This window comes from Lasiodiplodia theobromae (assembly GCF_012971845.1).
Source record: "Lasiodiplodia theobromae strain AM2As chromosome Unknown scaffold_17, whole genome shotgun sequence".
Taxonomy (NCBI): domain Eukaryota; kingdom Fungi; phylum Ascomycota; class Dothideomycetes; order Botryosphaeriales; family Botryosphaeriaceae; genus Lasiodiplodia; species Lasiodiplodia theobromae.
The window spans coordinates 144,744-170,787 of record NW_023336377.1 but is presented as its reverse complement, the minus strand read 5'-3'; the positions used below and the strand labels follow the sequence as shown (position 1 = coordinate 170,787).

At 52.2% G+C, this 26,044-nt stretch overlaps 5 protein-coding genes across 5 annotated transcripts; 2 read left to right on the top strand and 3 right to left on the bottom strand.

Moving 5' to 3' along the window:
• Positions 1–10,029: 10,029 nt before the first annotated feature.
• Positions 10,030–11,109, bottom strand: LTHEOB_5982 (Geranylgeranyl pyrophosphate synthetase; the record flags this gene model as incomplete). The annotated part of the gene is made up of 1 exon (XM_035515187.1): positions 10,030–11,109. One exon carries the CDS (start codon positions 11,107–11,109, stop codon positions 10,030–10,032), a length of 1,080 nt encoding a protein of 359 aa, XP_035373113.1.
• Positions 11,110–16,001: 4,892 nt separating this feature from the next.
• On the bottom strand, positions 16,002–16,408 carry LTHEOB_5981 (Dihydropyrimidinase-related protein 3-like; the record flags this gene model as incomplete). Its single annotated transcript, XM_035515186.1, has 3 exons — positions 16,002–16,108; positions 16,156–16,218; positions 16,267–16,408. The coding sequence occupies 3 exons, from the start codon at positions 16,406–16,408 to the stop codon at positions 16,002–16,004; spliced, it is 312 nt and encodes a 103-aa protein (XP_035373112.1).
• A 2,857-nt stretch (positions 16,409–19,265) lies between these two features.
• On the top strand, positions 19,266–19,707 carry LTHEOB_5980 (uncharacterized protein; the record flags this gene model as incomplete). The annotated part of the gene is made up of 2 exons (XM_035515185.1): positions 19,266–19,498; positions 19,608–19,707. 2 exons carry the CDS (start codon positions 19,266–19,268, stop codon positions 19,705–19,707), a joined length of 333 nt encoding a protein of 110 aa, XP_035373111.1.
• Positions 19,708–20,069: 362 nt separating this feature from the next.
• LTHEOB_5979 (RTA-like protein) lies at positions 20,070–21,136 on the bottom strand (the record flags this gene model as incomplete). Its single annotated transcript, XM_035515183.1, has 2 exons — positions 20,070–20,878; positions 20,980–21,136. 2 exons carry the CDS (start codon positions 21,134–21,136, stop codon positions 20,070–20,072), a joined length of 966 nt encoding a protein of 321 aa, XP_035373110.1.
• Positions 21,137–22,752: 1,616 nt separating this feature from the next.
• Positions 22,753–23,101, top strand: LTHEOB_5978 (uncharacterized protein; the record flags this gene model as incomplete). Its single annotated transcript, XM_035515182.1, has 2 exons — positions 22,753–22,786; positions 22,833–23,101. The coding sequence occupies 2 exons, from the start codon at positions 22,753–22,755 to the stop codon at positions 23,099–23,101; spliced, it is 303 nt and encodes a 100-aa protein (XP_035373109.1).
• Positions 23,102–26,044: the final 2,943 nt, after the last annotated feature.

Below are 26,044 nucleotides of genomic sequence, written 5' to 3'. Positions count from 1 at the left end.
TTTCTCTCTTCGCTGTCAATGCGAAACTCAGTGACGTCTAAACCAGCCCGCAAATCGCAAAATGGCAGTTCACCGTTCGGACATTCAATCTTTGGAGATCCTTCTCAATCATGTTGTTTTTCCGGAGCAGCTACCCTCAAGGCAAGATGCCGATATACGTGCCCTGGAGATGGATCTTGTTGATAGCCTAATCCAGGCTGCCGAGGCTCTGGTCGACACGGCCTCAGATGCCGATAGAGGCATATGGGAAGACGTGCGGAAAACACTCATTGTCGCCAGAACTTTGAACAATGATACTGATGTGGAGGGGCTCGAGAAAGCTTCAATTTTGGAATCCTTCCGTCAGCTTGTGCCGGCAGCATCGCTGATTCTACACGTGAGAGAGCAGAACGCCGGTTTACTCATAAAAAGGTATCATCCACATCCACCGCCTCTCTTGCAATGTGCAGAATGCTGATCTTGAAAATTTCTAGAAACGGCGACTCCATTGTCGAATTCGAAGCATTCGAAGCATCTCCTTCTTCAAAGAATGTCTTGGCGGCCGAAGGAGCGCTGCAATGGTGGTTTCCTGGTGCCTCTGCCGCCATTTCCCTCGACGTCTTCATGAATGGATCTTTCCAGCAAAGCCTGGCCGACCTACTTGAGCAATGTAGCAGCGAGAGCTTTCCTGAATTCGCCGCGCACGCAAAAAAGGCCGGTGCGGAACTGGTGGAGACTCGAGAGACGGCCAATCCTGCTCTGATATCGGAACTGCTCATAACCATCCTCGAGGCCCTCGGCCACAGAACGGATCCCCCATTGCTGCACAAGCGTGTTCGCGACGATGTACTCTGGAATCACGGTTCGGAGATTCCATGGAGACGGGCTCCCTATTGGCTTGTGCTCCGGGTTGGCATTGCCAGGCACCTGAACGCAAAATTCGGACCTGAGGCCGGGCACGCATGCTATAAGCTCATGCTCTGCGTGATGTTTGCTCAGTTGCTCTCCCAGTCTACTGATGCTGTCAGCATGGAGCTGCTGCATAATCTCAGAGCGAAGCTTGCACGACGCATTGCGAAGCTTCAGACCGCTAGAGGAAGTTTCGGACCAATCGCTGCCAGGATCTATGATGATGCCCTACCACATATTGAACCACTGTTCCATAACGTGTTTCGAAGCGCAACAGAATGCATCGACAGAACATGGCGCGTGGCTAGAGATGCAACCCTGCGCCCCATACAACAACTTCCACTTCGGGCTGATTCTCGCAGCTTGCGTTTGAGACTTCCTAACAGTGGCCCAATTCTCGAATCCATCCTCGCCAATCGCTTCTTGTCTGACAAAGCTCGCGACAGACAAATGCTGCCTGACTGGTGTGGCAGTCCTCATTCATCAAAGGCGATTGTTACCTGCTACTCTCAGCTCAGAGAGATTGAAAAAGAAGTGGAAGATGGTGTATTCACGACGCGTATGGATAGACTGGCTGATCAGGAAGCATGTCTGAGTATTTCGAATGCCATTGGCCGCTACCTCGACCAGGCTGGTTCCGCCTATGATGATTTCCCAGAGCTGCAGAGCATCAAGATTCTCACTGTTATGGAAATGTGGATGGTGTTGGATAAGCGGGCAACAAAATCGGTACCTCTGCTTCGAGACTACGCGCCAATTGTATCGGCTGGAGCACTTGACGTTCTCCAACTGCCTTGGAGGGATGACATGCACCGTCTCCAAGGCATCCAAGACTACCTGCGATCCCGGGAGAGGGAATCAGGTCCCGATGTTCGTACTATTTTCGACAACCCAAGCGAGGGCAGTTTTGCTGTCCGGTACTACAACGAATTCGACAAGACTAGGGGGATGGCTTTGCTCCATCGGAAAATCGAAAAGCTCTCAGAGAGCGCGCGACGCAAGACAATCGAGGATTGGGAAAGACTCAGCGCGAAATACGAGGATATGTCCCTCCAGATTGCACAAAGCTCGTGCACATGCAAAACTCCAAAGCGACAATCAAATTGTGTGAAATGCAGCATCCAAAAGCGGAGAAGGAAGATCAAGGTGAAGATCCACGAGGATTTCTTGCCAGAGAACCACGCCCAACGCAAGGCCATTGTGTTCGAGCTCCACTGCCCTCCGCTATTTGCAGCCTACCGCGGCGCTGTCTGGGACATCATCAGCCGTCTCGGGTACCCGAGCTTGACGGCACCGTCAGAGAAGACGTATGGCATAGAAGGGTGTGCCAATTTAGTGCCTTTCCGAACGAAGTCACCTGGGAATATCTCTCTGGGGTCCAGAGTCAAATCACACCTGAAATCCCATTACAAGAAAACGCGCTTACCAGCGCCGGTAAATGCGGTCATTCGCCCGTTTGGGATGGTCTTCAGCTATCAAGATGCGCTGACGAAAGTCTGGTGCGCTGAAAACGTCCATCCTTCGTTTGCACATCTGTGCCAGTGGACAATACCCCAGAGCTCTCCCCTGGCGCAGCTTAAGAAGATGCCTGGCTTCTCTGTGGAGGGTGAAGGCCCATCATCAAACGAGGTTCTAGCCAGCCAGCCACAGTGTCCAGGCGGGATCAGTGTACACGAGTTCACAGCTGTCCAGAGCCTCTTCACTGGCAGACGCTGCAGATGGCCTTCGATCCTTATCGAACTTGGGTCGTCAAATCTCAACTTCAGCAGCGAGACAATTTCTCTGATAGTAGCCCAACTGGCCGTTCAAGCGGGTCCCGGCAACCCAAACGACCTGTTGCGCACGACGCATTGCATTTTCCGTGACGCTGGTTTCTGCGCGCGGCTACTGGACCAAATTGACCAACGGCTTGACCTCATCGCCATGAACTGGCGCGAAGCGCATATGATGGACATGCTCATCGTGCTTCTGCTACGTCTAGCGTCACTCGCAGTTCCGCCAGCTAATGCGGACGTCCATGATCTTCTTGAAAAAGCTCGGAGCATCACGCATCACTGGATGAGGAAACTGCGCAGTGAGCTGCACCAAGCGACCACGTCCGAAATTTCTCAAAAGCTATCCAGGCAGATGCTATGGGCAGCCCTGCTCTGTAGAAGAGCGTGTGCCGCGTGCATTGACAAATCAGCGCCACCGCGCGAGCCGCCACCGCAAACCTTGCAGTCCATTATCGAGGCATCGATAGCCGTGCAGGAGAACTTCTGTATTAACCTCGCTGCGCTCCCCAGTTCCTTGAGGTTCGCGCTGCTCCGGGATGTCAGAGCACGTAATCAGATGAGCAGCCTTGTTCGATCGTGGATTCAGCGCAGCCCAAGTAGCCTGACAGCCGCTATAGACAGCGTCTGGCCGTGCGATTCAGGCAGCGAGACAAGGGAGTACTCGCAACCTACTTTCATCAAATCATCATCAGGGCAAGTAGTGATGTTGAAGGTTGAGTGGCAGGGGTTTGAACGGCAGCAAGTCTTGCACTACGACGTGGTCAATGGTGGCCTTTGGATCGACCAAAAGCCTTTGAGTCAGCTTCCGGCTGAATATCGTGAAAATTGGATGATCAAAGAGCTATTTGGTGGGCAACATCTTTTGACATATCCTTCCTACCTACCAGGCATGGAATACATGCTGAACTTCAGTCTCCGGGGTCACCGAATCCACTTTGGAGTACATGAGAAGCGCCTCATCATTCGCGCTCGTTATCGTGGCCATACCCTGGAGTTCCTTCCAAAAGCCATGTTTGGCAGTCTTGACAAACCGGACCTCCCAGCCTCGCTGGTGGAAAATTGCGTCCATTGGTTCGATTTGAGAACGGGTGTCATTGAAGCTCGACAAAAGCCTGATATCTGGATGCAGAAGGAGAGCAACTGGATCATAGATGTGAGATCACGTTTCGCCCGCCGGAGAAATGTTTTCCTGGTAGACCCTAGCAGCAATCTGTTCGATCGCATAGCCGGCATCTTCGACGGATTCGAGCATCGCGCCCGCATGACCGTCTACCAACCAGAAAGCAAGGCAGGGCGCTTGTCGGTAGAGCTTCGTCGCCTTGACTTGAATTTTGTGGTCAACAGAAAAGGCCGGCTGCATTGCCGCGAGATCCACAGCGAGGTAGACCCGGACCAGGATGCGGGGACATGGTACGGTTTCGACTCCAAGATCGTTCTTCGGGACTCTCAAAACCCAAAGCGGCGCAGCATCCTCGTCCCTCTAGGCGCACTGTCGTGGAAGCGCCGCGGGACGCATGTAATGGTGCACGCGGAGAATTGCGGGACCTACGGCATCTTCACCATCAACGCGGTCCTTGGGCGCCTAGACTGCCCGGCCGAAGCGCGTCTTCTCCTCTTCAAAGCGTTGCTACATGCATACACGGCCTCGATGGCACCAGATCCGCTGACGCGTCGTAGCGGAACTGAAGAGGCCCTGCACTGTCTGCGCTCTGGCCAGAATCAACCATGGATGCCATTAAATCCAGCATTTGAGCAGTACCTTGGTCTACTGGCGAGACTGTCGCCAAAGAGAATGTACTACCCCCCAGGGAAAAAGGTGATGCAACAGGTTTTGTGGGACGACAATTTGCCTACTGGCTCGCAGAATGATGCGTTTTATCCAGCAGTTGACGCAATTTATCAGAAGTCGACACAGCTGTCGACCTTTTCGCTCGCAGAGTCGGCGACACTTTCCCTGGAGGACAGGGGCGACCCTCACCTTCGGAAGCGTAGCAGCGCCCGACGAAGCAATTTCGGCCGCAAAGATCTGAACTGCATGTGTCTGGAGCCGCCCCGCGACAAATTATACCATTCCCGTGATCGCCGGACACAAGGCGATCGGCGCATCAGGGTCTTCGAAAGCAGCATGCTCATCAACAGATGGAGTACGGAATTTCTTGCCACACCGAACCTCGCCCGCCTACTGCATAGTTGGCCAGTCATTCACGCCCGTGGAGAGCCTGCCGTGGGATTTATGCTTAGCAGCTTGCTCAACGCTGAGCCTGCAATGGAGTGGGGCTCCTGGCTTAGTCTCTGCCGCAGCGCTCGTGTTGCCGACAAGTATCTGCTTTGCTTCGTGCTGGGCGTTCTTGCCTTTCGCAAAGCCCATGACATGGGTTTTGTTAGAATCCTGATTGCCTTCGCGGTTTTAGACGACCTCAAAGCACTGGAGCTCCCTGAATGGCCATCATACAGTGGTTTCCAGTTCCACCAAACGCCATCCGCAAGCTACCTGTCACGGCTGATGGCTCCGTTTTGCACGCCCTACGAAGGAATTCGCCGGAAAGCAAGAGCAGATATTGACGCCAACTGTCAGCAGGTAGCCAGTATCCTTGCTTCGCAGTGGCCATGCTCCTTGCCATCGGTAGAAGGCATTTCAGAGGAGATCCTCTCTTTTATGAACATTCCAAACGCTATTGGTGCCGTCAGGAGAGACTGGGTGCGCCTACAGCGCAACTTGGAGCTTTCCGAATGGGTTGATTGCGTTCAAAGTGTCCTCAACCGACTCACCATCAGAAAACGCCCCCGCACCATGAAGGCTGTGTCTAATAACTCCAGAATCACTCTTTACGCCCCTCGTGGAAGCTCTGTACCGCATCTTGAGGACTTATTCAAAGAATCGTGCGTCCTTCGAGAATCAGAAGTCGATCAAGTGTACGGCGAGGAAAGGCCGAAAATCGCTATGCACGACGAAGGTGTAGCAGTGCAGTCCAGCACATCTGACGAAGCTTCAGAACGTCACACCGTATCATCTGAGATGCAGGAGCTGCAGTCAATCATAACGCCAATGATTTCATCAAAGTCAGAGGTCCGGTCACAGTATGCAAAAGATCTCACCCAAAGTTTGCAGGCACTGGAGATTGTCGAGAGATTCACCGACACGCGAGAAGGTACTCAAGTGCCACCAGTTCGGATAATCCACTCATCAACCGATGCTTACAAAGCCGCTTCGGCTCAGTTCAACCGAATCTCTTTGGCTCTTGAGGCGAGCAACCGTTGCGCTCTCTGGCTGAAATGTGGAGGATTGTGGCCATGCATCAGCCCTGTAACGGTTCTGGAACGGCTCCGAACGACCGCAAAAGTTCAGTTTGGAGTTGGTATGAAAGATGCTCTTATCGAGTACGGGAGATCCGTTACAGATTTGCAGCAGCACCTCAGAATAGACGACGCACGGATGCGACAGAACGACAAGGCCATGGCTGAAGAGTTTGGACATGTAGGTCACGCAACTTGGAACCCTGTCCAATATCCGGACTGGCTACTTCTCGAGATTGACGGAAATCTTCTCATACGGCCTCACCAGGTCGATGTGGCACTCTCAACCATATCACCATGTTCGGGAGGGAATTCCGTCTTGCAAATGAATATGGGGCAAGGAAAAACATCGTGCATCATACCAATGGTCGCCGCAGTCCTAGCTGATTCACATCAGCTCGTAAGAGTTGTTGTCCCGAGAGCACTGCTCGCGCAGACGGCGCAGGTCCTACAGGGGCGGTTGGGAAACCTGCTTGGCCGCGAAGTGAGAAGCGTGCCTTTCTCCCGCCAAACTCCGACTACGCTCGAATCGGTTAACACATTCATGGGAATCCATAAGTCAATTATGTCCAGCTGCGGAATCATTGTTACGCTCGCTGAGAATATCCTCTCATTCAAACTGAGTGGGACTCAACGGCTCTTGGATGGTAAAATCGAAGAAGCTCAGTCCACGCTCAAGGCGCAGAAATGGATGGATGAAGTAAGTCGCGACGTCTTAGACGAGTGTGATTTCACTCTCGCCCCAAGAACACAGTTGATATATCCATCCGGACCTCAAGAGAGCTTGGATGGCCATCCGTCCAGGTGGCAGACAGCGGAAACGTTGCTTGATCTCGTCCGCAGCCACCTTAAGGCCTTGAGAAAAGACTTTCCCCACAGTGTCCAAGTCGTGGAAAGGGAAGGAGGCGGGTTTCCTTGGGTCTTCTTTCTCCGCTCAGATGCTGAGAATGCTTTGGTGGCGCGGCTTGTGGATCAGATCGCATTCGGAAGAGCCAGGCTTCTCATCCTTGAGGAATATTCACAGCAAGACCGCAACGTTGTGAAACGTTTCATTGGAGACCCTCAGGTCCACGTAGACGATGAGCGACACGTGGAGGCCACTTTCAGGGAAAAGGATTCCATGATGAAGACCATATATCTGCTTAGGGGGTTGCTGGCACATGGCATTCTACTCCTCACTTTGAAGAAGAGGTGGAATGTACAGTACGGCCTGCACCCAAAGCGCGACCCAGTGGCTGTACCATACCATGCGAAAGGAGTTCCATCTGACCGAGCGGAATGGGGCCACCCCGATGTATGCATCATGCTCACTTGCCTCTCATTTTATTTTGCCGGACTGGACATCACACAGCTTCAAAAATGTGTCCTCCATGTCCTCCGATCCGATGACCCGGCTAGTGAGTATAGCCGCTGGGTTGGAAGCTCCAAGACATTACCGTGTCAGCTGCAGGAATGGAGCGTCATCAACGTGGATGATGAGCTTCAGCTCCACGACCTCTGGAAGCATCTGCGATACAACGTCATTGTCATCGACCGGTTCCTAAACCATTTCGTCTTCCCAGTCCATGCAAAGCATTTTCAGACTCAGATTGGTGCTTCCGGATGGGATATTCCACTCTGGCGCCCGCAGGAGTTCCAGGACTCAGAACGGACTAACGGCCAGCGTACTCCATTGACGACCGGATTCAGTGGGACAAATGACAACCGATATCTGTTGCCGTTGACGATCGAACAGCATGATCTCGGCAGCCTCGCGCACACAAATGCTGACGTGCTGACCTACCTGCTGCAGCCCCGGAATCGCAGATACGTTCTCGCAGCCAGGAATGGCCAGCGCTTTTCCGAGGAGATGTTACTTCAAAAGCTCAAGGAGATGGGGATACGGGTATTAATTGACGCTGGCGCGCACATCTTAGAGATGGACAACCTCACCCTTGTCAAGAACTGGATGCGCGCAGACAGTCAAGCAAAGGCGGGGCTATACTTCAACGCCGAGAACAAAGCATTCGTCGTATCTAGAAGCGGCACACAAGTTCCTCTTCTGGCTTCTTCATTTGCTAACGACCTCCACGAATGCGTCGTGTACCTTGATGAGGCACATACTCGTGGAACCGACCTGAAGCTGCCGCTAGATGCCAAGGGCGCTCTGACTCTGGGCTTAGGGCAAACAAAAGATCATACTGTTCAAGGTTCGAGACTCCGCCAGTGGAGCAGAGATATACGTTACTGACTTCAACTTTTCACAGCCGCGATGCGGATGAGGCAGCTCGCCACGACACAATCAGTCGTCTTCTTCGCACCACCAGAAGTGCATCGGAGCATCCTTGACCATCGTAGAAAGAGTGATGTAGAGCACCTTGACTCACGTGATGTAGTTCAGTGGCTGCTTGAGCGAACATGTCGAGGAATAGAGCAGTTGCAGCCGCTGTACCGCTCTCAAGGCATCGACTTTTGTCGCCGCTCTGAGATTTCCATCAGATTTCCAGATTATCTTGGCAGCGAGGAAGAGCGAGCGGCATTCATCCATGAGATTCAGCAGGTCGAGGATCATACCCTACAAACGATGTATCAGCCGAAACGATTCGAAACAACGCCACGAGTTTTACTGCAACCATCCCACGGATTAGCCGCTTTTCTAACAAGTCTGAGACGCCAGGCTTACCATTCCGACTCGATAAGCAGCACTGCTTTCCAAGAGGTCGAACAGGAGAGAGAAGTGGCACACGAGGTCGAGGCTGTCCGAGAGGTTCAGAAGCCCATTTTCTATGAGGCACTACGGTATGGTGGTCTCCACAGGGATATAATCCTCTTTGAGAGGAACGGACAACCAGAACATGCGTCAGATGGGTATGAACCTGCTTCCGCTGCCATTCGGCGTACGCAAAATGGCCAAAAGTTTGAGGCTGCGGCTGCGATGTTTCACCGCCAACTCTTGGCTTCGAAAGAATTCTTCCGAACTGTGAAGTTGCAAAAACCGGACGACAACTTTCTGGTAAGATCTCTCTCCTCTCATTCTTACCTCTTTGACATCAAGTGTATGAAAATGCTAAGCTAAGAGCACACAGCGTCCTGTCACCTGGTTGCTATGGAGCCCACAAACACAGACTGCTTTGATGGTGACACCTGAGGAGGCCGAGGATCTCATCTCAAGGAAAGAAAGTAATGAGCACGCAATGACGCATCTTGTGGCATACTCCGCTCCCATAACCCGCAGGATGTCCTATTTCAACAGGCTCGACTACTATGCCGTTCCCTGCACGCCAGCGAACTACCAGACGCCCCAATGGCTCACCACTCATCTCGGAATGTTTGCAGGACGCCTGTACTTTGGGTTTGAGGAGTACGAGGCCATCACTACGTTTATCCAAGGCAACCAACAGTCGGATGGCCGACAGGATGACCAAGATTTGGCCCTTCCATCGATTGCATCCAATTTGCTTGTGTTTCTACAAGAGTGGATAAGTGTCAGACGGAAGGGCCAAGAGTTCACACACACCCCAATGGGGTACGTTTGTGATGGAAAGCTGCTGAGCGCACACCATCCTTTTTTTTCAACAACAAATGACATCTCCGCGCCGACGGCATCAAGTGGAATATTGGCTGAAGGTGTCTCAGAAGACACGTGTATGTCGGATTCTGACAGCTGCGATGGCTCTGAGGATTCCTTTTCTGGCTCTGAGACAAATTTCACCTAGGATTAGTTGGAGGAATACTGTAGGGGCTTGAGGATGAAGAAGCGTAGCGGCAGCAGTAGTCAGCGGGTATCTTTCTTCAGGACAAATAATCAAGCCACGCATTCGGCCTTTCCTGTAATGTGTACAGCTTTCAAATTTTCCAGGTCCAGTTTCTAGTAGTTGTTGGGCTGTCCAATGCTTTTTTGCGTCGAAAAATATTTTATCGTCACTGCATGGGTTATAATTTGCACCCGAAATTCAGTGGAATTACCACAGATTGCACCATAAATCTAACAATAGTTTACAGAAAGTTATGTTCCAAAGTCTTCCTCTACAAATTCAAAGAAATAAAAAATGAACTCAGCTCGCATGACACCTCGCCGCACTCCACGAATCGATCAATGCTCTGGCCAGAACGCCTCCACATCCTCCTGCGGAACAGAAAATGTCTTCGACTTCTTTGTCAAATCATATACCGATAGTCTTGCAGGCTTCTTCTTGTGGTCGAATACAATTCCCCATGTCATACTTGCTGGGCTTCCCCCACCACTCGTCCCGGACATATTCTGTCGTTGCGCAATTAAGAGCTCTTTCAGTTCCGTGATGACAGCCACAAGCTTCTTCAACGACTCTTGGTGAAGGCTCTCCCACGAAGAAAACCTCTCGCCCACGTTTTCGACTCTGATCATACTGAACACGCCCTCATTGTGAAGGCCGCTGATGAGGTACGGGGTCCGGCCGAGCCACATCTGCGCAACGGTCTTGAACGTGCGAAACGGGCTTTTGCGGCGCACTTTGAGCTCGGCGAGCTGTTGGGCCGACGGCTGATGCTCTACACGGCCGTCCAAAACCGAGAGGGCAGCAGAGGAGGAGCTCTTCCGCATCCCTTTCGGCCGTCGAGGGGTCTTGTTTTGAGCCGCCGCCGACGGGGCCGACGTCACCGAAGCGGTCGAAGACACCCCAGAGCGTCGTGCCGCAACGTCCTCATCCCTTTGCTTTTCGCCTTTGGACTGCGCACCAGCCGCCGCCGGCTCGTCGTCCGGGCAGCCTCGCTCTTCGTCGTACCACGCATCGACCTCGCACTGGACGACGCATCTCAGCGCGCCCAGCTCGTACGCAATCGTGCGGTAATGCCCGCCGACGCGGGCTTGCTGCCGCCGCAGCGCCGGCTCCTCCTGCGCCGTGAAAGCCGCCTCGAAGCCGTGGCCGTAGCTCATGGCCTCATGCCGCTTCTTCGCGCCGGGAAGAAGTACCTCGCGCAGGGTGCGGTCGTGGCGGAACAGCACGAGCGTGTTGTCGCGCACGAGGGTGGCGTCGATGCGAAACGTCTGCGTCTGGGGGGCGTGGCCGCTGGCGAAGCCGAGCAGCTTGCGCAGGCTGCTGCGGTTGGCCAGCAGGTCGACGGCGCCCGCGAAGGAGAAGGATGGGTTGGTGACGCGCAGCGCGGCGAAGAGCGGGGAGAAGGGGCACGATGGCATCTTATAGCGGTTTTGGTCGACGAAGTACACCCCCCGGTCCGGCGGGAGGGTGACGGGGACGGCGGGGGTTGTCCATTTGGGAGGCGCGCCTGCCGATGAATGGGGGGGTAAGTGAGTGAGGGAAGACAGAGAGGGTGGGGAGGATGGGGATATCGGTGCGCTTACCTGGTACGTAGATTGAAGGATTGGTTGACGTTGACCAGTTGTAGGAGCAGACGTACTCTGGTGCGGTTTTGCTGTTGACTTCAGTTGAGCTCCGAGGGAGTTTGGTGAGATAGATCGTCGCTATGTGCTTTTTGAGACCGCTTTTGGGCCAGTTGCCACGTTTGGTGGGGCGCTTCTTGTTTTGTTTCTTCTTGTTTTGATTTGGGGATTCGATTGAATGGTGACGAATGCCCCGAATTGATCTAGATCCAAATACGTTGCGAGATGAATGATTACTAGTAAACAGCAAACGGTGTGGTAGCGAACAACGAAACATCATAGAAATCATGCGATACTCCATCAAATGGGTTATCTTAGTCAGTCTTATATAATCAACAACGTGACCGTAGGTATTTATGCCGGCTGGAAGGTATGTGTTAATATTTAGGGGGTTAGCAGCCCGTACTACCGCGCCAAAAATTTTCTCCGCACCCCGCACGAATGTCCCCACCAATTATAGGCTTACTTCCCAACCAAAATGGATGGTCACATCCACCCTTGCATTATGCATGCACAGTTCAATTGGATAGGCAGTGCATGCACTCTCCAGGCGTTTTTGCTTAGAGCTTTTTGTCCATTTGTTCGTTGCTGAGCACAAGCAAATTCTTAAAATCTCGTGCCGCCTAGGCTCAGGTGCACTCAGATTGCGCTGAAGGATATGCGATGCATTGACACAGCGTAGCTGTACCGCGAACTGTGATTCTCGATCGCGTCCACAACATTGGCCGTACTGGCGCCTGGGTCGTCGCTGCTTTTTACCAGTCTCGCTGAGCGGTCCTCTTGGGATAGAGCACTTTGCTGGGTCCAGCTGCCAGACTGCAGGTAGCTCAATGTGTCAACATGCGGTGGTGTGAAACGATGCGAGCATCAGAGATGCAAGCAGCAGCCTTGCACACCGTGGGGAGCGGAAAGCCCCGCCCCCGATGGTGTAACGTAGGTGGTGATATCCTCAACGTAGATTTCCTTCCATTTTTGCCGAGAGTTTTGAGCACGGCATGGTGGTTACTACTCAGGAAGATATCATACTCATCATTTTGCCCGCTTGCAAACACCGTGTTATATCAGATGATCCTCATATTCACTACTCACAACGTCGGCGCCAGCAAAAGAGCGGCACAAGTTGCCTGACAGGTCCCGTATGCCGCATTGCAGGCGAGGACAGTAGCCGGGGCCGTCGCTCCTGCTGTTGCTCCCCACGTGAACCCTGCCGCTCCGTAGCAAGCCATGACGACCGTTGAGCATCCAGCCTGACAGACGCCGTACGCGGCTGGACCGGCGTTCACGACGATTGGAAGCGTGAGCAATACCCCGATAACGCTGCCTTGCGATGGTCGCATTGTCTTCTGTGGGAAGTCGCATCGTCAGTCAAGTTCTCGATGACTTGTGCAATGTACGTACGTACGTAGAATGGGATGCGCTATTCTTTGGCGTGTAGATTCAGTTTAAGAAGAGAGGTTCGCTGGGAGCGGTAGTTGTGTGGTAAAAAGTCATGCAAGAGTGACTCACTTATCCATGCGAGGGGCGGGAGCGTTAAAATGGCTTTACCTATAGAAGCGGGGCCAGTTCCGGGCGTCTTACATGTGACTAGCTGCTATGCGTCGAGCAATCCCCGCAGCTAAGCTGTCACACTGCAGTCATGGACCCATACCTTCGCTAGCGAATAGGAAGTGACCGGCTGTTCGTCAGATTCAGCGTATGGATCTTTGCTACTTATTGTGAAGCCAATGCGCATATTCGATAGCTTAATGCTGAGAATTGTTGTTCTTTTTTGTTATCTTCATCCAGTTACACCATATGGTTGGCGTTCTCTACAATCCGCCATTACTCAGACTTATATGTGTTCACGTGCACAAAGGTGTCATAACCTGGTTCTACCTCGCATATGCAAGTCACGCACATCGAGGCTGGGAACTTTCGTTTCAAGTGTCACCCACCGCCGTTACAGTACCTAGTGGATGAGCCAAGCTGCATGGCTGATAGCTAGACAAATGCATGCACACAGCCTTGTGTAACGGAGATATGACACAAGATTGCACAGCCCTCAATTCGCTAGCGGGGCAGCTGAATCTTGGCAAACATTATTGAGGTGATCTTGCCGAATCGGCATGTCCGGAAGATGGAGTTCAAAAAAAAAGGGAAGTTGGGGGTTGGTGGGTTTGGGGGGTCCCTTGCATAAGGTACCGTAAGGAGAAAGTTTGAGGTAGCAACTCCAACGTCTTGCCGTGAACTATAACTAGTCATTTACCTAGTATGTCGCACCGCAGAAGAAACGGACGTGATTCACCCTTCGTAACGGTACCTGCATTGACGCCTATCAGGTAGCTTCCCAGTCACATCTACGAATTGGGATAATAAGCTGGCCCGTCCAATGTTTCTCATGAAAAATAAATGGAATTTGTGGCCCGGAAAGCTTGGCCAAGTTTCTATACACTATCCTTCCCTAACCGCATTTTGCTTCCTTTATGAAGTTAGCTCCTCGGAGTGCCTCAAGTTGGATCTTCCAGATTGGCGTTCCCAGTCGTATGAGAGTCTCTCCGAACGCGTTCAGACATATTGCAGCTTCTTCAGTTGTTGATTCCTCCCTGCGAAAATCAAAAGTGGCAGATGACCAAGCGCGCTTCCAGGTTTCGATGGCCGCAGCAGCAGCCGGACTCTTCGGTTGAACGTTGGTGGCCACAAGGTAAAAGGATGACCTTATGGCATGGTGATTTGCAGATTTGAAAAGCTGTATGTTGGAGAACCCGCTGAATGTGTGTAACAGCTGGACGCTGTCCCAGTAGTCCAGCCTGTGTAGAAGAATAACTAGAGTCCCACCAATCTTGATCCTCTGCAAAGCAAGGACCAGCTGGCTCGTGGTAAGACGACATGCTTCCAGCTCAGTCCGGTAAGACTGTCGAGATTGGGTACGTAGCACCTGTCCGTCGCAAATGACTAAGTCGAATCTCTCGCTGATGTACGGGCGGTCCTGGGAAAAATTGGCAGCATCTGGATGGTCGGGTGAGATTGCAGACACGCCCATCTCAGAAGAGAGCATTGTTATATCAGCGAATTTGACTCTGAGCTTCGGCTTGGACCTGTCCAGTAAAAGAGGGTGGCCGCCAAGAGAGACCGGCAGGCTGAGTCCTGCTATTTGGGCTGTATTGTGGCGGTGCCGTATTGCATTCGAAAAGCCACCCGGTGCCATGCAAAGGTCCAAAACCTTCGTACAGCTGTTACTGGCACTCGGAAAGGGCATGAAGCCTGTTGCATCATCCATTTCGTTACCAATATCTTGCATCATGTCGAAGAAATATTTTCGCAGGCGTTTCCCGGGGTTATCCGCCGTTCTACGCTGTTTCTTGAAGTATTTGTCTCCAGCCGCACTCGCCCATCCCTTTCGTGATCAGTAGAATTTTCCTTTGTCAGGTCTTAGCACTTACCTCATTCCTCACAACCTCGAGTTGAACGAATTCTGGCACCCTCTCGAGCAAGAAGTCCAGGACCATCGAGTCCAGATCATTTCTGCGATGTTCCTGCCATGCGCCTTCCATGGAGAATTGTGCAGGAATCCTGATCTTACTGCTATTCTCTCGTATGAAGCGATATCTTAAATAGTTGTTTGGCCTCTTATGGCAAAGAATTAGTCCGTTAAGAGTATTCTCAAGCGAAGTTACGTCACAAAGCAGGGTTACTGAGTATTTCACTGCATATAGACATCATTGGGAGCCAACGAGGAAGATCTATCCACTTAATAGAGCATACCACGCCGTGCCAGGGTAGGACAGCCTTGGCGTACATGAGGTAATGTACCGCAAGAGATGTGCCGATCGCGACAGCTCAGATTTCGTGGCTGATCGATACTCAAGTGGTGCTGATAATCTATCATCGTCTTACTGGGGTTTGAAAGGATTGGGTCCGTCCGTGCTGCCATTTGCAGGGAGGATGGAAAGCTTCCTGATTCGCTTGATACCGGCTTGTGTACACCTGCATTATGACTGATCCGTTCACCGCTAGATAGTTACACAAAGAGCGGAAAGAACTCCGCTTTAAATACTGTAAGCCACCTGACAAGAGCTTTGTAATGCGTTATATTTCCAAACATAGTATGTAGACCGATCAGCTGACGGCAGTAATAAAAATCCATTCATACGTATAACGCTACTGAGCGTTTACATGTCCAGAACTTTGGTAGATATAATAATACCTCAAATCACCTCGGCGTATGGTTCCCAGCGCGCTCGATCTGTGGCTGCATAGCCTTGCCGCCTAAGCTGAATGTCTTTGTCGACAATTCCACTGTCGGATATTTGCAGCACTGACGTGCTGCTGCATTGCGCCTAAGTAGCCACACTCTCAGTCCTCATGCTACTTTTTACCTACACCTACAAAACGACACTTTGTCCACGTCGCGCAATAACGCCGGAGGTATCACACGGTAGAAATCAATTCTGGATGATTGCAACCGATTAGGCTAGTTCTCGAATACCATCTAGGCTTGTAAAGTGACTGAATTTAGGCTTCACCGGCCAAATGATTGTTGAAATGAGTGTATTTATTCTTGATTTGATTTACATGGCGATTTGCGTAAAGTCGTCTCAAAATGAAAGACTAATAATCAATTGATCAAATGACAAACAGAGGAATGATTGGGCCCATTTCGCATCAACAAGACATCATCCACGACCCACGACCCATTACGTTGTCCAGACTCACACCTTAGTCCACGTGGCGGTGAATGGGGGGCCCCCATTTGGGGTAGTGGTCCCGTCTGAGGCGCTCGCTTTAATGACATGTTGTTCGTTTTCCTTGGTGGGGCCTAAGAAGAGTAAGTATGACTACACGTGGGCCATCGAGTCAACATACCTCGGATTGTCACCTCAACATAATCGGGAAAGTCTTCACCTTTAGTGACCTTGAAATTCTCGGCTGGCAGTTGTTTTTTAGTCCTGGGGTCGGGTGTGTACGTGACCATACACTCTGTAGAGCGCCCATCAAGGAGTGCGGTGGACTTCTGAGTGATGGCATCGCCGTCCGGGACGTAGAAGTCGATGTCGCTGATGTTGGGCGGCGGATCTTTGAGTTTCACCGTATCCTTATTGAACGTGACGACCGACATTTTGGTCAGGGAGAGTAAGGCTTCCGTTCAGAGTGGAAATTGTGTAGCTTTCTATCTTACAATTGACCAAAGAAATGTGTGTGTGAGAAATGAATCGAAGGCAGGCAGAGGATATGCGTTTATATAATCGGTCGCCAGGGAAACTGGATGATGAAATCATTAGCCATATACGTAATCAGTCCTCTAATGGATATGGCGGTAGATTTGGATTTCATGTAGACTAAACCTAGCTACGTATAAGTGAACCGTGTACGACGATGGTATGTTAAGCATTTAGCTTTTTCTTTGTAAGGCTTGCGCGGCTCCTACCCAGTGAGGACCGCTACCGTAAAGCGCCATGCCGACAAGCCCTGCGGGGTGTTAAGCGACGCAGTTAGGAGGTGCAAAATAGTGTCGGACATGAGCGAGAGCGAAATTTGAAAGTGATCGACATGAGTTGCGGGGAGAGGGGAACGGTGGGAATACGCAGCTAGTGTGTTGTTCTTGGCCAGCAGAGAAAGCAGGGGGTCGTTACTTCTGTGTGACGAACTTCTAAACCCATAAAAAACCTTAAGGAGTGCATATTCTTACCCAGTAAGATACGTAAAGCCATTTGAAGTATAGTCGTGCCTGGTCCGTGAAGCCAGCGAAAACGTTTCCCGATGGGAAACGACACACCCTGGTGTTGCAAGTGACATTATATAATGGTGGTGGTAATAAAAGGTATCTCATACACACTAGTCCCGAACTAGGCAAGGAGGCTATACAATATTGCACTGTAACCGCTCGTTTACCGCCCCGCCTTCGTAGAGGTCAATGGTAGCAGTGTCGCCATTAGATAGCCAAAAGAGTTCCACGTTGCACATACCAGAACGTCATCTTCGGGGACATGGAGTAGATTGTGCTCTCCACTAAAGATTCCAAGGACAATCTGGCTGTGGTAGAGATGGAGGCACTGGTGCTGTTGCGAAGGATCGTAGGAATTCCGGTTCTACCTTAAAAGCTGAACAGAGAATGGGCGAGAACAGTTGGAATGGCGCCCTTAGAATGAATCTCGACCCATCGAGAGCTCGGATAGTCCGACTGCCATTTGGATCGAAAGGAATCCTCTTATGAGGATCCGTGGTAATGTTGTACAGTGAAAGGAGTGTGAAAATGCCAAGCACCGTGGGAGAAGTTCGTCCAACGATCTTGTTGAGCCGAGCTTGCCAAGCCCACAATCCTCTGTTTCGTGGTGTTCTAGAATTTATTTACGGCTCGAAGGAATGACATAACGTCATGGCTGCCGGGCGTCCAACCGGCACATATGATGATTTGCATCCTATATGCCTCCGATCGCCAGGCATCAAGGCAAGTCTCGCAGCAATCATGCAAGTACTAAGCAAATGCCACGCCTTTTGGTGGCTGAGAAAGCGCTTGGTAAGAACATGCTACCAACTGGGCTGAGAAGAACGCTTATCAGCCGCTTGCGGTTGTTGCCGAGCCTGGTTTAGCACGCAGAAGCTTGTCGACACTATCCGCGGGCCAGATGCGCACCACGGCTGCAGATCCGCCAATTTTCCGTGAAATGCCCGTGAAAGTGCGGGGATTGGTCATTTTCCGTCTCAAGAACCATCGGCAAGTCCACATACTGGTCTGTTCAGCTATCGAGTCGGCGTGATCCCGATCTCGGGGAGCGCGGTTCGCTCACTTCTAGCCTGGTTGGGTCCCTATGAGACTTTGTAGAGCCGTTCTGGTGACGCTGAATGGCGTGTTCGCTTTTTCGAATGTGATCAAGATTCTGGTCAGGAGAAAGGAACTGTCGGAGAAGTATGGATCATAACGGCTCTCGCGATCAATAAAATCTCCGTCCTATCATAAGTCAAACTTCTGATGATTCAAGCGTATAGGTGAGGTAGGTAGTAAATTTGTGAGACTCCGCATGTCCAAATCAACTCACAATCACCAATGCGGCAATCACCGGCGCGCTCTCCTATGTGGAAAGCTGCAGAAGTGGACGAGATAGCGGGAAAAGGCTCCTGATTACGCAATTGAGGTTAGAAAGGATGTCGCCGACTCAGAGGGAGAGTCGGAGGCCGGCTGCGCCACGTGAATCATTTCATGTCGGAGTTCCACCGAGTTGCAAGGGGTGGACGGCTAGGCGGGAGACTAGTGGGGACCCGCGTATTCGTATGTACTAAAAAGCGAATACGTATACGCGTATATGTATTGCTCCTATTCAAGTTACCATCCACGTAGTCCCGTATCCTCTTCACCTCACTTTCAGACTTTTTCAAAATCAAATCATGGCTCGAAGGACGCATACGAAATCTCGTCGCGGATGCTTAACGTGCAAGCGGAGGCACATCAAGGTAGTTCACGACCATCTAATCTACGATCAGCACGGCTGTTAATTCTACCGGCCTTCTCTTAGTGCGACGAGCAGCATCCGACTTGCAGCAACTGCCGTATTTCTCAACGCGAGTGCTCGTATGGCGAGAGGCGCCGATCTCCGAGTTCCCATTCCCATAGGAGCGCAACCGCGGTAACCTCGGCCACTAGCCCGTCCACTCCCGGATGTGTGCCAACTCCCTGTTCGCCACCAGAAACATCCCCAGACGTCTCTGTCTTCGATGCTCTCGGAGCTGAAAACCAATTCCAAACTTTTGTGCCGCGCCAGGGTCATGATGGCTCCGGTTACCTTACGGTTCCATTACCGGAATCCACGCACGTCTCAGCCGACGACTTGACGGTCAATATGCGCCACATGCAGTACCTTTCGCACTTCCTACTGGTTTCCTGCAACTCACTTGGTCTATCTCTTCCCTCGTTGGGAGAGTCTGGAGTAGCTTCCTGCGCGATCGCTGCTGCCTTGAGATACCCACCTCTGCTCCATTCTATGCTTGCTCTAGCCGCCCTACATCTTGGCCATCGCACCGATTCCGCGGCGTTCCAGGCACAAGCTCTGGAATTGTTCAATGCCGCACCTCAGGCTCTCGATGTAACGGCGGAATCAGCCGTGCCCACCTTGCTCTTCTCCTCAATGGTGGGCACACACATGCTTGCCGACACGTCACTATCCTGTCACGATCCCAGTATTGATGATGCAGCCCTGCTGGACCGCTTCATCGAGTACGTAGACGTACACCGAGGTGTTCGTGCAGTGATAGGTGCATCATGGAGCTCTTTGACACAGTCCGGTCTGGGGAGTATCATGACTCCTTACGAACAGGATATTCAGTGCTTCGAACAACGCCGTCATGGCGGTGAAGCCGCGCATGTTCAGCTCCGACAGCTTCTACATGACCTTCAGGCGTCGGGTCTGCCTGAAGATGCGCTAAGATGCTACGGAGATGCTGTTCAGCACTTGGAATGGGCCTTCGATCTGGAAAGCCGCCAGCCGCGGGATCAGCCAGCACCCTCGCCGGCCGCGGTACTTGCGTGGCCGATAATGATTCCTGTCAATTTTGTCGCACTCGTGCAGCAGAGAAGGCCCGAGGCTCTGATCGTTCTTGCTTATTATGGTGCGCTGCTGCATCGGCACCGGAAGCTCTGGGTTGTCGGAGGTCTTGGGACGAGAGTGGTTGGCGCTATCACTACACTGCTTGGGAGATACTGGCGGCCCTGGTTGGAGTGGCCGAATGCTGTTGTCATGGAGCAAGGGCAATAGGAACCTTACCCCCACCGTCTAATCTATCTACCTCTACCCTCTCTGGACCAGATGGACATTACCTTTCAGAGCCCCGAGCCGCGAGCTGGCCACCTCTTCATCCTGCTCACTCTCTCCGGAGAACCGCTCGTTAACCCCAGACAAGCGACCGGCTGCACTCCCGCCCACATTTCCCGCCTTAAGCAGAACACTCAGCTCCCCCGGATAAATCCACCCCAACACCACCATCGCTGCAAACATCAACAACGCATCAAACACGTACAAGAACGCCTCATGCGTGATGATATACCCCTTCATCCCCTCACAATACTCCATCACCCTCACCGCATTCCTCACCACAATCAACCCACTCACCACATACAACGCCCCCATCACCCTCTTCCAACCCCTCGCCACCTCCTCCGGCGCAATAGCCCCCGCCGTCGGCCACTTATTCAACCTCTTGTGAAACGTCCCCGCAACCCCCACAAACCCCGCGAAGATCCCCAGCTGCGCCACAAGCCCGAATATCGTCAACCCCTTCCCGGCATTCGCCAGGAGCGCGCTACCACCACTACTACTCAACGCCGCCGCCGTGCTCATGCCCCCGCCGCCGCCCTGCACGACCAGGCACAGTATATCGCCGGCGACAAACGCCTTCGTCAGCCAGCGCCGCGGCACGGGCGACCGCGCTTCGCCGCCCGTCAGGAGGATGACGCGGCCGAGCGTCATGTAGATGCTGGCGGCGAAGAGGGTGGGCGCGAGGAGGATGTACGAGTTTTGGATCGCGAAGGGGTAGAGGGTGTAGTTGTTGAAGGGCTGCGAGGCGGAGGCGGTGCGGCAGGCGTAGCCGATGAACTCGACTGCGTGGGGCGAAAGGGTTAGTGGGATGTGGGAGGATGGGAGGATGGGAGAAGGGAGGGCAAGGTGGGAGGAGGAGGAGAAGAAGAAGGGGAAGACGTACGCATGCCGCCGATGACAAAGGCCGTCATGAACCAGCTGCGGCAGCGGATCATGCGCCAGAGGTGGAATGCGGTTGCGGCGATGAAGAGGAGGCAGAAGATTATGGCGCCGGCTTTGCTGGGGCGGTAGGCGTAGAGGGCGTGGCCGCGGCGAGCCATGTTTTGTGTCGATTGGGTTTGGTGCGGTGGGAGGAGTTTTGCAGTTTGGCCGCGCGTCTTTGGCGGGATAGTTGCCTTTGGAATCACGGCGAGAAATGAGAGAAGGTACAGATTTGATGTACTGGCTTGCACCCGGACGCTGCATTTATGTGTGAATTTTTGAATGCGTGTGGTGTTCGAGAATACTCGAAGTTTACGTGGCCGCGATGGGCTATACGCGTATTACAGCAGTTCGCGAATACACGGATACGAAGATAGGCTAAGTATAGGACGTTAGCACACCTTGCAGGTATTAGAAATTTCAGTGCGGTCGATAGCTTAGCGCGAAGGAAATAGGAAACACAGGCAGTCCTTTCATTAAATGTAAATTCTGTGTCTGAGAACAACATTGCCGTCCTGAGAGGGTGAAAGATTGATGCAAATTCATCGGGTGCCGTAGTGAAGATACAGTGCCTGCGCACTGCGACCGTTTGGGTAATTTCCGCATATTGCACTGGATGCTCCTCACAGTATGTAAGTGGGGAAAATAAGGTATCAAAGTTGACAGACTTTGTGGAGAGCGGCGATCACAGCCGCGGACATGATCTGTGTCAACCTATGTAGAAGTTGCGGGGGCACTTTCTTAGCCACGCTGCGCCATATGCTTTGCCGAAACCAACGTCCAGAAAGCCACACACAATCCACCACAGCTCGCCTCCTTTGTCTCAAGTGCTGCCCGGGGAGCGATTCGTCCCCCGTTGATGGATATGAATGCATCTCACCCGAGCAAAGAGGCCTTAATGCAAAGCGAACAAATCAACGGCTCGGATTGACCCTAACCAGTAATATTTGTGGAGAACACTATCAAGCCGTAATTGAGATTAGCCGATAGGTTGACCAAGCTTTTTTAGTGCCTCGGGCAGTGTTGCTTGGGAATACCTTTTCGTTGGACGCCTGACGATACTTGCTTCTTTTTACCATGACGTCCAGTTTGGGCCAAGGGTCTGTTCCAAGCGGCGGGAGTTTCAGTGACACTCGTTCTCTTAAGAAGTCAAAGAATTTAAATTTTTGCTGCGAGTAAGAAACACTCAGGAAATTCTCTGACCAATCCAACCCTTATGGTAAGCCTTAGATAGTGGGTTAAGCAAAGCCCACTCGCAGCGGTAAGGTCTCCGATCCACCGCTGTGTACCGGTCGATGAGTTAGTGGTGTAGCTACTGGCCCGAGAGAAGATCCGATGAGCAACTATAGCAACACTTCCCGTCGCCAAGAAAATGGCATATTTAAGAAAGTCTATGCGCAGATTGAAAAGATGCTGATCGGCAGGGGAACTGTGGAGCAACCACACCGGTTAAAGGCATAATAGGTTATGCGGCATTAAGTTATCTGATAGAAGCTATCTGATTGGAGATCTCCACCTTCTCTCCACTTCACGTCATACAAAGTCCAGGCCATCAATACACCTATAGAGCCAACCGTTCCGGCTTTCCGTATTTGTTCCCAGGTCTACCGAAGTCGGCGGGAGGCGAGATGCTGGTTCTCGTCTATAAAGAGCCGGCGTAATGTCCTTTCGAGTCCCACCATAAGCCAACAAACTCTCGATTGCAGAAGTCAACGTTCCACAAATATCCTCCACAATGAAGTTCTCCACTGTCACCGGTCTGCTTCTGGGTAAGCTGAATTTAATATGCCGAAAAAGCAACCTGAACGCTGATAGATTATTCTCAAACCACTCTCGCCATTGCATCCCCCGTAAACATCCAGCGCGAGGCTGCTCCTTGCATTCCCGACGACCCCACCAGCAACTGCGACGCCGGCTCTCAAAAGCGTGAGGCCGCGCCGTGTGTTCCTAATGACCCGACCAGCAACTGCGATGCGGGCTCTCAGAAGCGCGACTGGAGCCTTCCGATCAGAAACAACAAGCGTGAGGCCGCGTCCTGCATTCCTGACGACCCGACTTCCAACTGCGACGTCGGCTCCCGGTAAATGCGGTACGCTTAGCCTATGGGAAGGGTGGTTTTGTTGGAAAAGAGCTTCAAGAAATAGAGCTCTCAGCGTCGCGGATTTTACGCTGCTACGGGAATCTCAGCATGCTGGATTATATACCTTGTCAGACGGCTTGGAATGAGACAGTATTAGTGCCTGTTCTGTTCGTCCAATTTTACTATCCTCCAAATATATACCGTAAATCTTATATACAATCTTGCAAACTCCATCCATAACGCCTCGCAAATCAATCCTTAATAATACATAATAAATAGTAAGAGTTTACTTCCTCGGTCTCTTCGAACGTCGCGGCTCAACAATTTCCTCTGGCGCAGGGCGCCTGTTTGGATTGTCGTTCGGGTTGGCCCTAAAGCTGCTACCCAGGCTCATTGGATCTGAATACGCGGCTGGAAGAGGGGCACGAGACTCTAGAGTGGGAGTATCAAGCTTTATAGCGTCAATCGCTTTACGCAGGCGTGAAAGGTGCCTGGGAGCCCATTCTTCGTATACGTTCCGAACAAAATTCCACGCTTGAGCAGTGTCTTTAGTCTCACGGGGCGAAAGCCGATAGTCGTACACCTGATGTCGGTAGATTGTGGCTTTCTCTCCGTCTACAATGGGATAGTAGGCATAGATGTACACCAATTGATGGTTGTAGGATATCGAAAACGCCATAATATGACCGCTGCAGGTATGTTCGAGTTTGGCGGCTCGAAACAACTCAAGCATTGATCGAAAAATGACCAGCATGCTAAAGCCATTCTGATTCTCAGCATTTTCTATTTTCTCGTTTACCCCCTTTACCTCGCATGTCAGAAATGGAAGGTACATCAGGGATGTTGGCATGAACGTCGTTCGCTCATTGGCAAGGATTCTGAGCTTTTCGTACCGGTCTTTGTCCTCAAAAGCTTCGAACGAGAAACCCACACAGTAGTCAGGTTTAGGCACGCCAAGGCCGGACAGCAGCAGCGGCTGATTGCCCCATTTCTGATCCCAGTGAGAGGCTAAGTTGAGATACTTGTCCCGTACTTTTTTGTCGTTGAAACTGATGTCTCGGAAAACTCCCGCCGGCGGACATACGATGGGGTGCAGTTCATGGGAAATGCAACGTTCGTTTTGAGTCTGTAATCGCTTCAGGAGAGACGTGACAGCTTGAGGATCGAATCGAGCGTCGGGTCGCTTTGATTTCTGCGTCTTTTTCAACTTGTCCAATAAAGCTTTGCTCTCCTTGGCCAAGCCGCGCTGTGTCCCCGTGCCGTTATCAGACAGTTCATTGTCGTCTTCCATGATAAGACGGACGCCGTCCACGCCTATTCTAAGGATGGTCCGGAAGCCCATGTCATGGTACGGTTTGCTTGGTTGCTTAGCAGTTTTATTGGTGTCGCTGGACTGTTTCGTGCTGTCATTGGTCTGTGGAGTACTCTCTCCAGTACCCGTAGTTCCGTTGGGAGGTATCCCCGCGTTCCGCTCTATCGCCTGCCTACGTAACGTACTATTACTGGCATTGGACGTGTTTCTGCTATGACCTGCCATGGTGTCGTCTGGTGGAGGGACTTCTTCGGTAGTTTCCAGCCAAGTTTGGATTGATTGGTTCCTCGAGGTGTGCCTCAAGACGGTCCCATGAAGTTCCCGTCTGGGCCTGGTCGATGCTTTGGCAGTGTGGTTCGGACGCAGGTTCTGCTGTCGCCCGGAGTCTTGCTGAACGCCTGTAGTAGCCTTTGCTTGGCGATGCTCGGGGTGTAGCTTTCGATTCGGCTTGGGCCCTGGCTTCGGTGCGGCAGGCTGTTCTTGCTGCCCCACATGTCAATGCGCTGCATGGGCAATGATAGAGCAGCAATGGAGACGTTTAATGTACTGACCTTCCGCTTTCTCTGGGAATCAACAAGTCCGGTGTTTTCAGCTGCTAGCTTCTGAATGCGGCGACTTGTGCGCTCTGGTGGCGGCCTTTCTGTCTCTGTAAATGGCAGATTAATACATACAACTTGAATTGCACGGAGGGCAACGAACTTGCTGAATTATTCTTAGCAACACTAGTGGCGGCGGTGGGCGGCCGTGGTTGCTTGGGCGGCCGGTCACGTCTACGTGTGGCTGGGGTTGTGGCTGTTGCTGTTGCTGTGGCGGTGGGCTGGGTCTGGGCGGGCTCTACGGCAGGGGGGTTACTCTGGAGCAGTTTGGACAATCGGGTCTGCGGCGCCATGATGTGCGGGAGCGGCCTGTGTGCCTATGTACATGAAGGAGCGGTGGGCGTAGATGAGGCTCTTTCGCGGGTTGCGCAACCCGCCGATGAGGAATCGTCTCGCCAGGACAGACGCCGAGGGAGGGGAAATGCCACGTTTAGAATCATCGGGCCGGGCGGCCTGCAGGGTTCAGTGGTGTTTACCGCTCAAAGACCGGGGGCGGTTAGGGGCAAGGTTTTCCCGGCATCCAGCGGGTCCTCCCTGTTGCGGGCCGTCACGCGAGCAAGCATGGACTGCTCTTTTTCGGCGCGACATTTATGCCCGTCCGCGGCTTCGAACTTCCCTACGCATTGATGGGAGATTGTAAATGCGCTGCAGTCAAAATAGAATCCACTGCAAAATAACACACCTTGAGAGTCGTCATTTTTGGCTGCACGATGGTTCTGCGCCGCACACGTCAATCAATGCTTTGGGTGGGGTGCTAGCGGATGTGTTCGGATCGACGCGATTTGAAATGAGCATGATGCGGGCCGCCTTTAGCGCTTCGATTTTCTATATCATAGGCCATTGGCTACGATCACTCAGGAAGCGTGATGGATCTGCCTTGGCACGCTGCAAGGCTTGACACGAGCGATCTTCCAGTTGTCTGGATACGTTGGCCACCGGATCATGCTCGATGGGAATTTACTATCTGCACAAGCTATGGTGAACCCGGCGGTTCAAATAAGCTCTTACGCTAGCAGCGTCGTCCTCCGTTTGGGCGTCT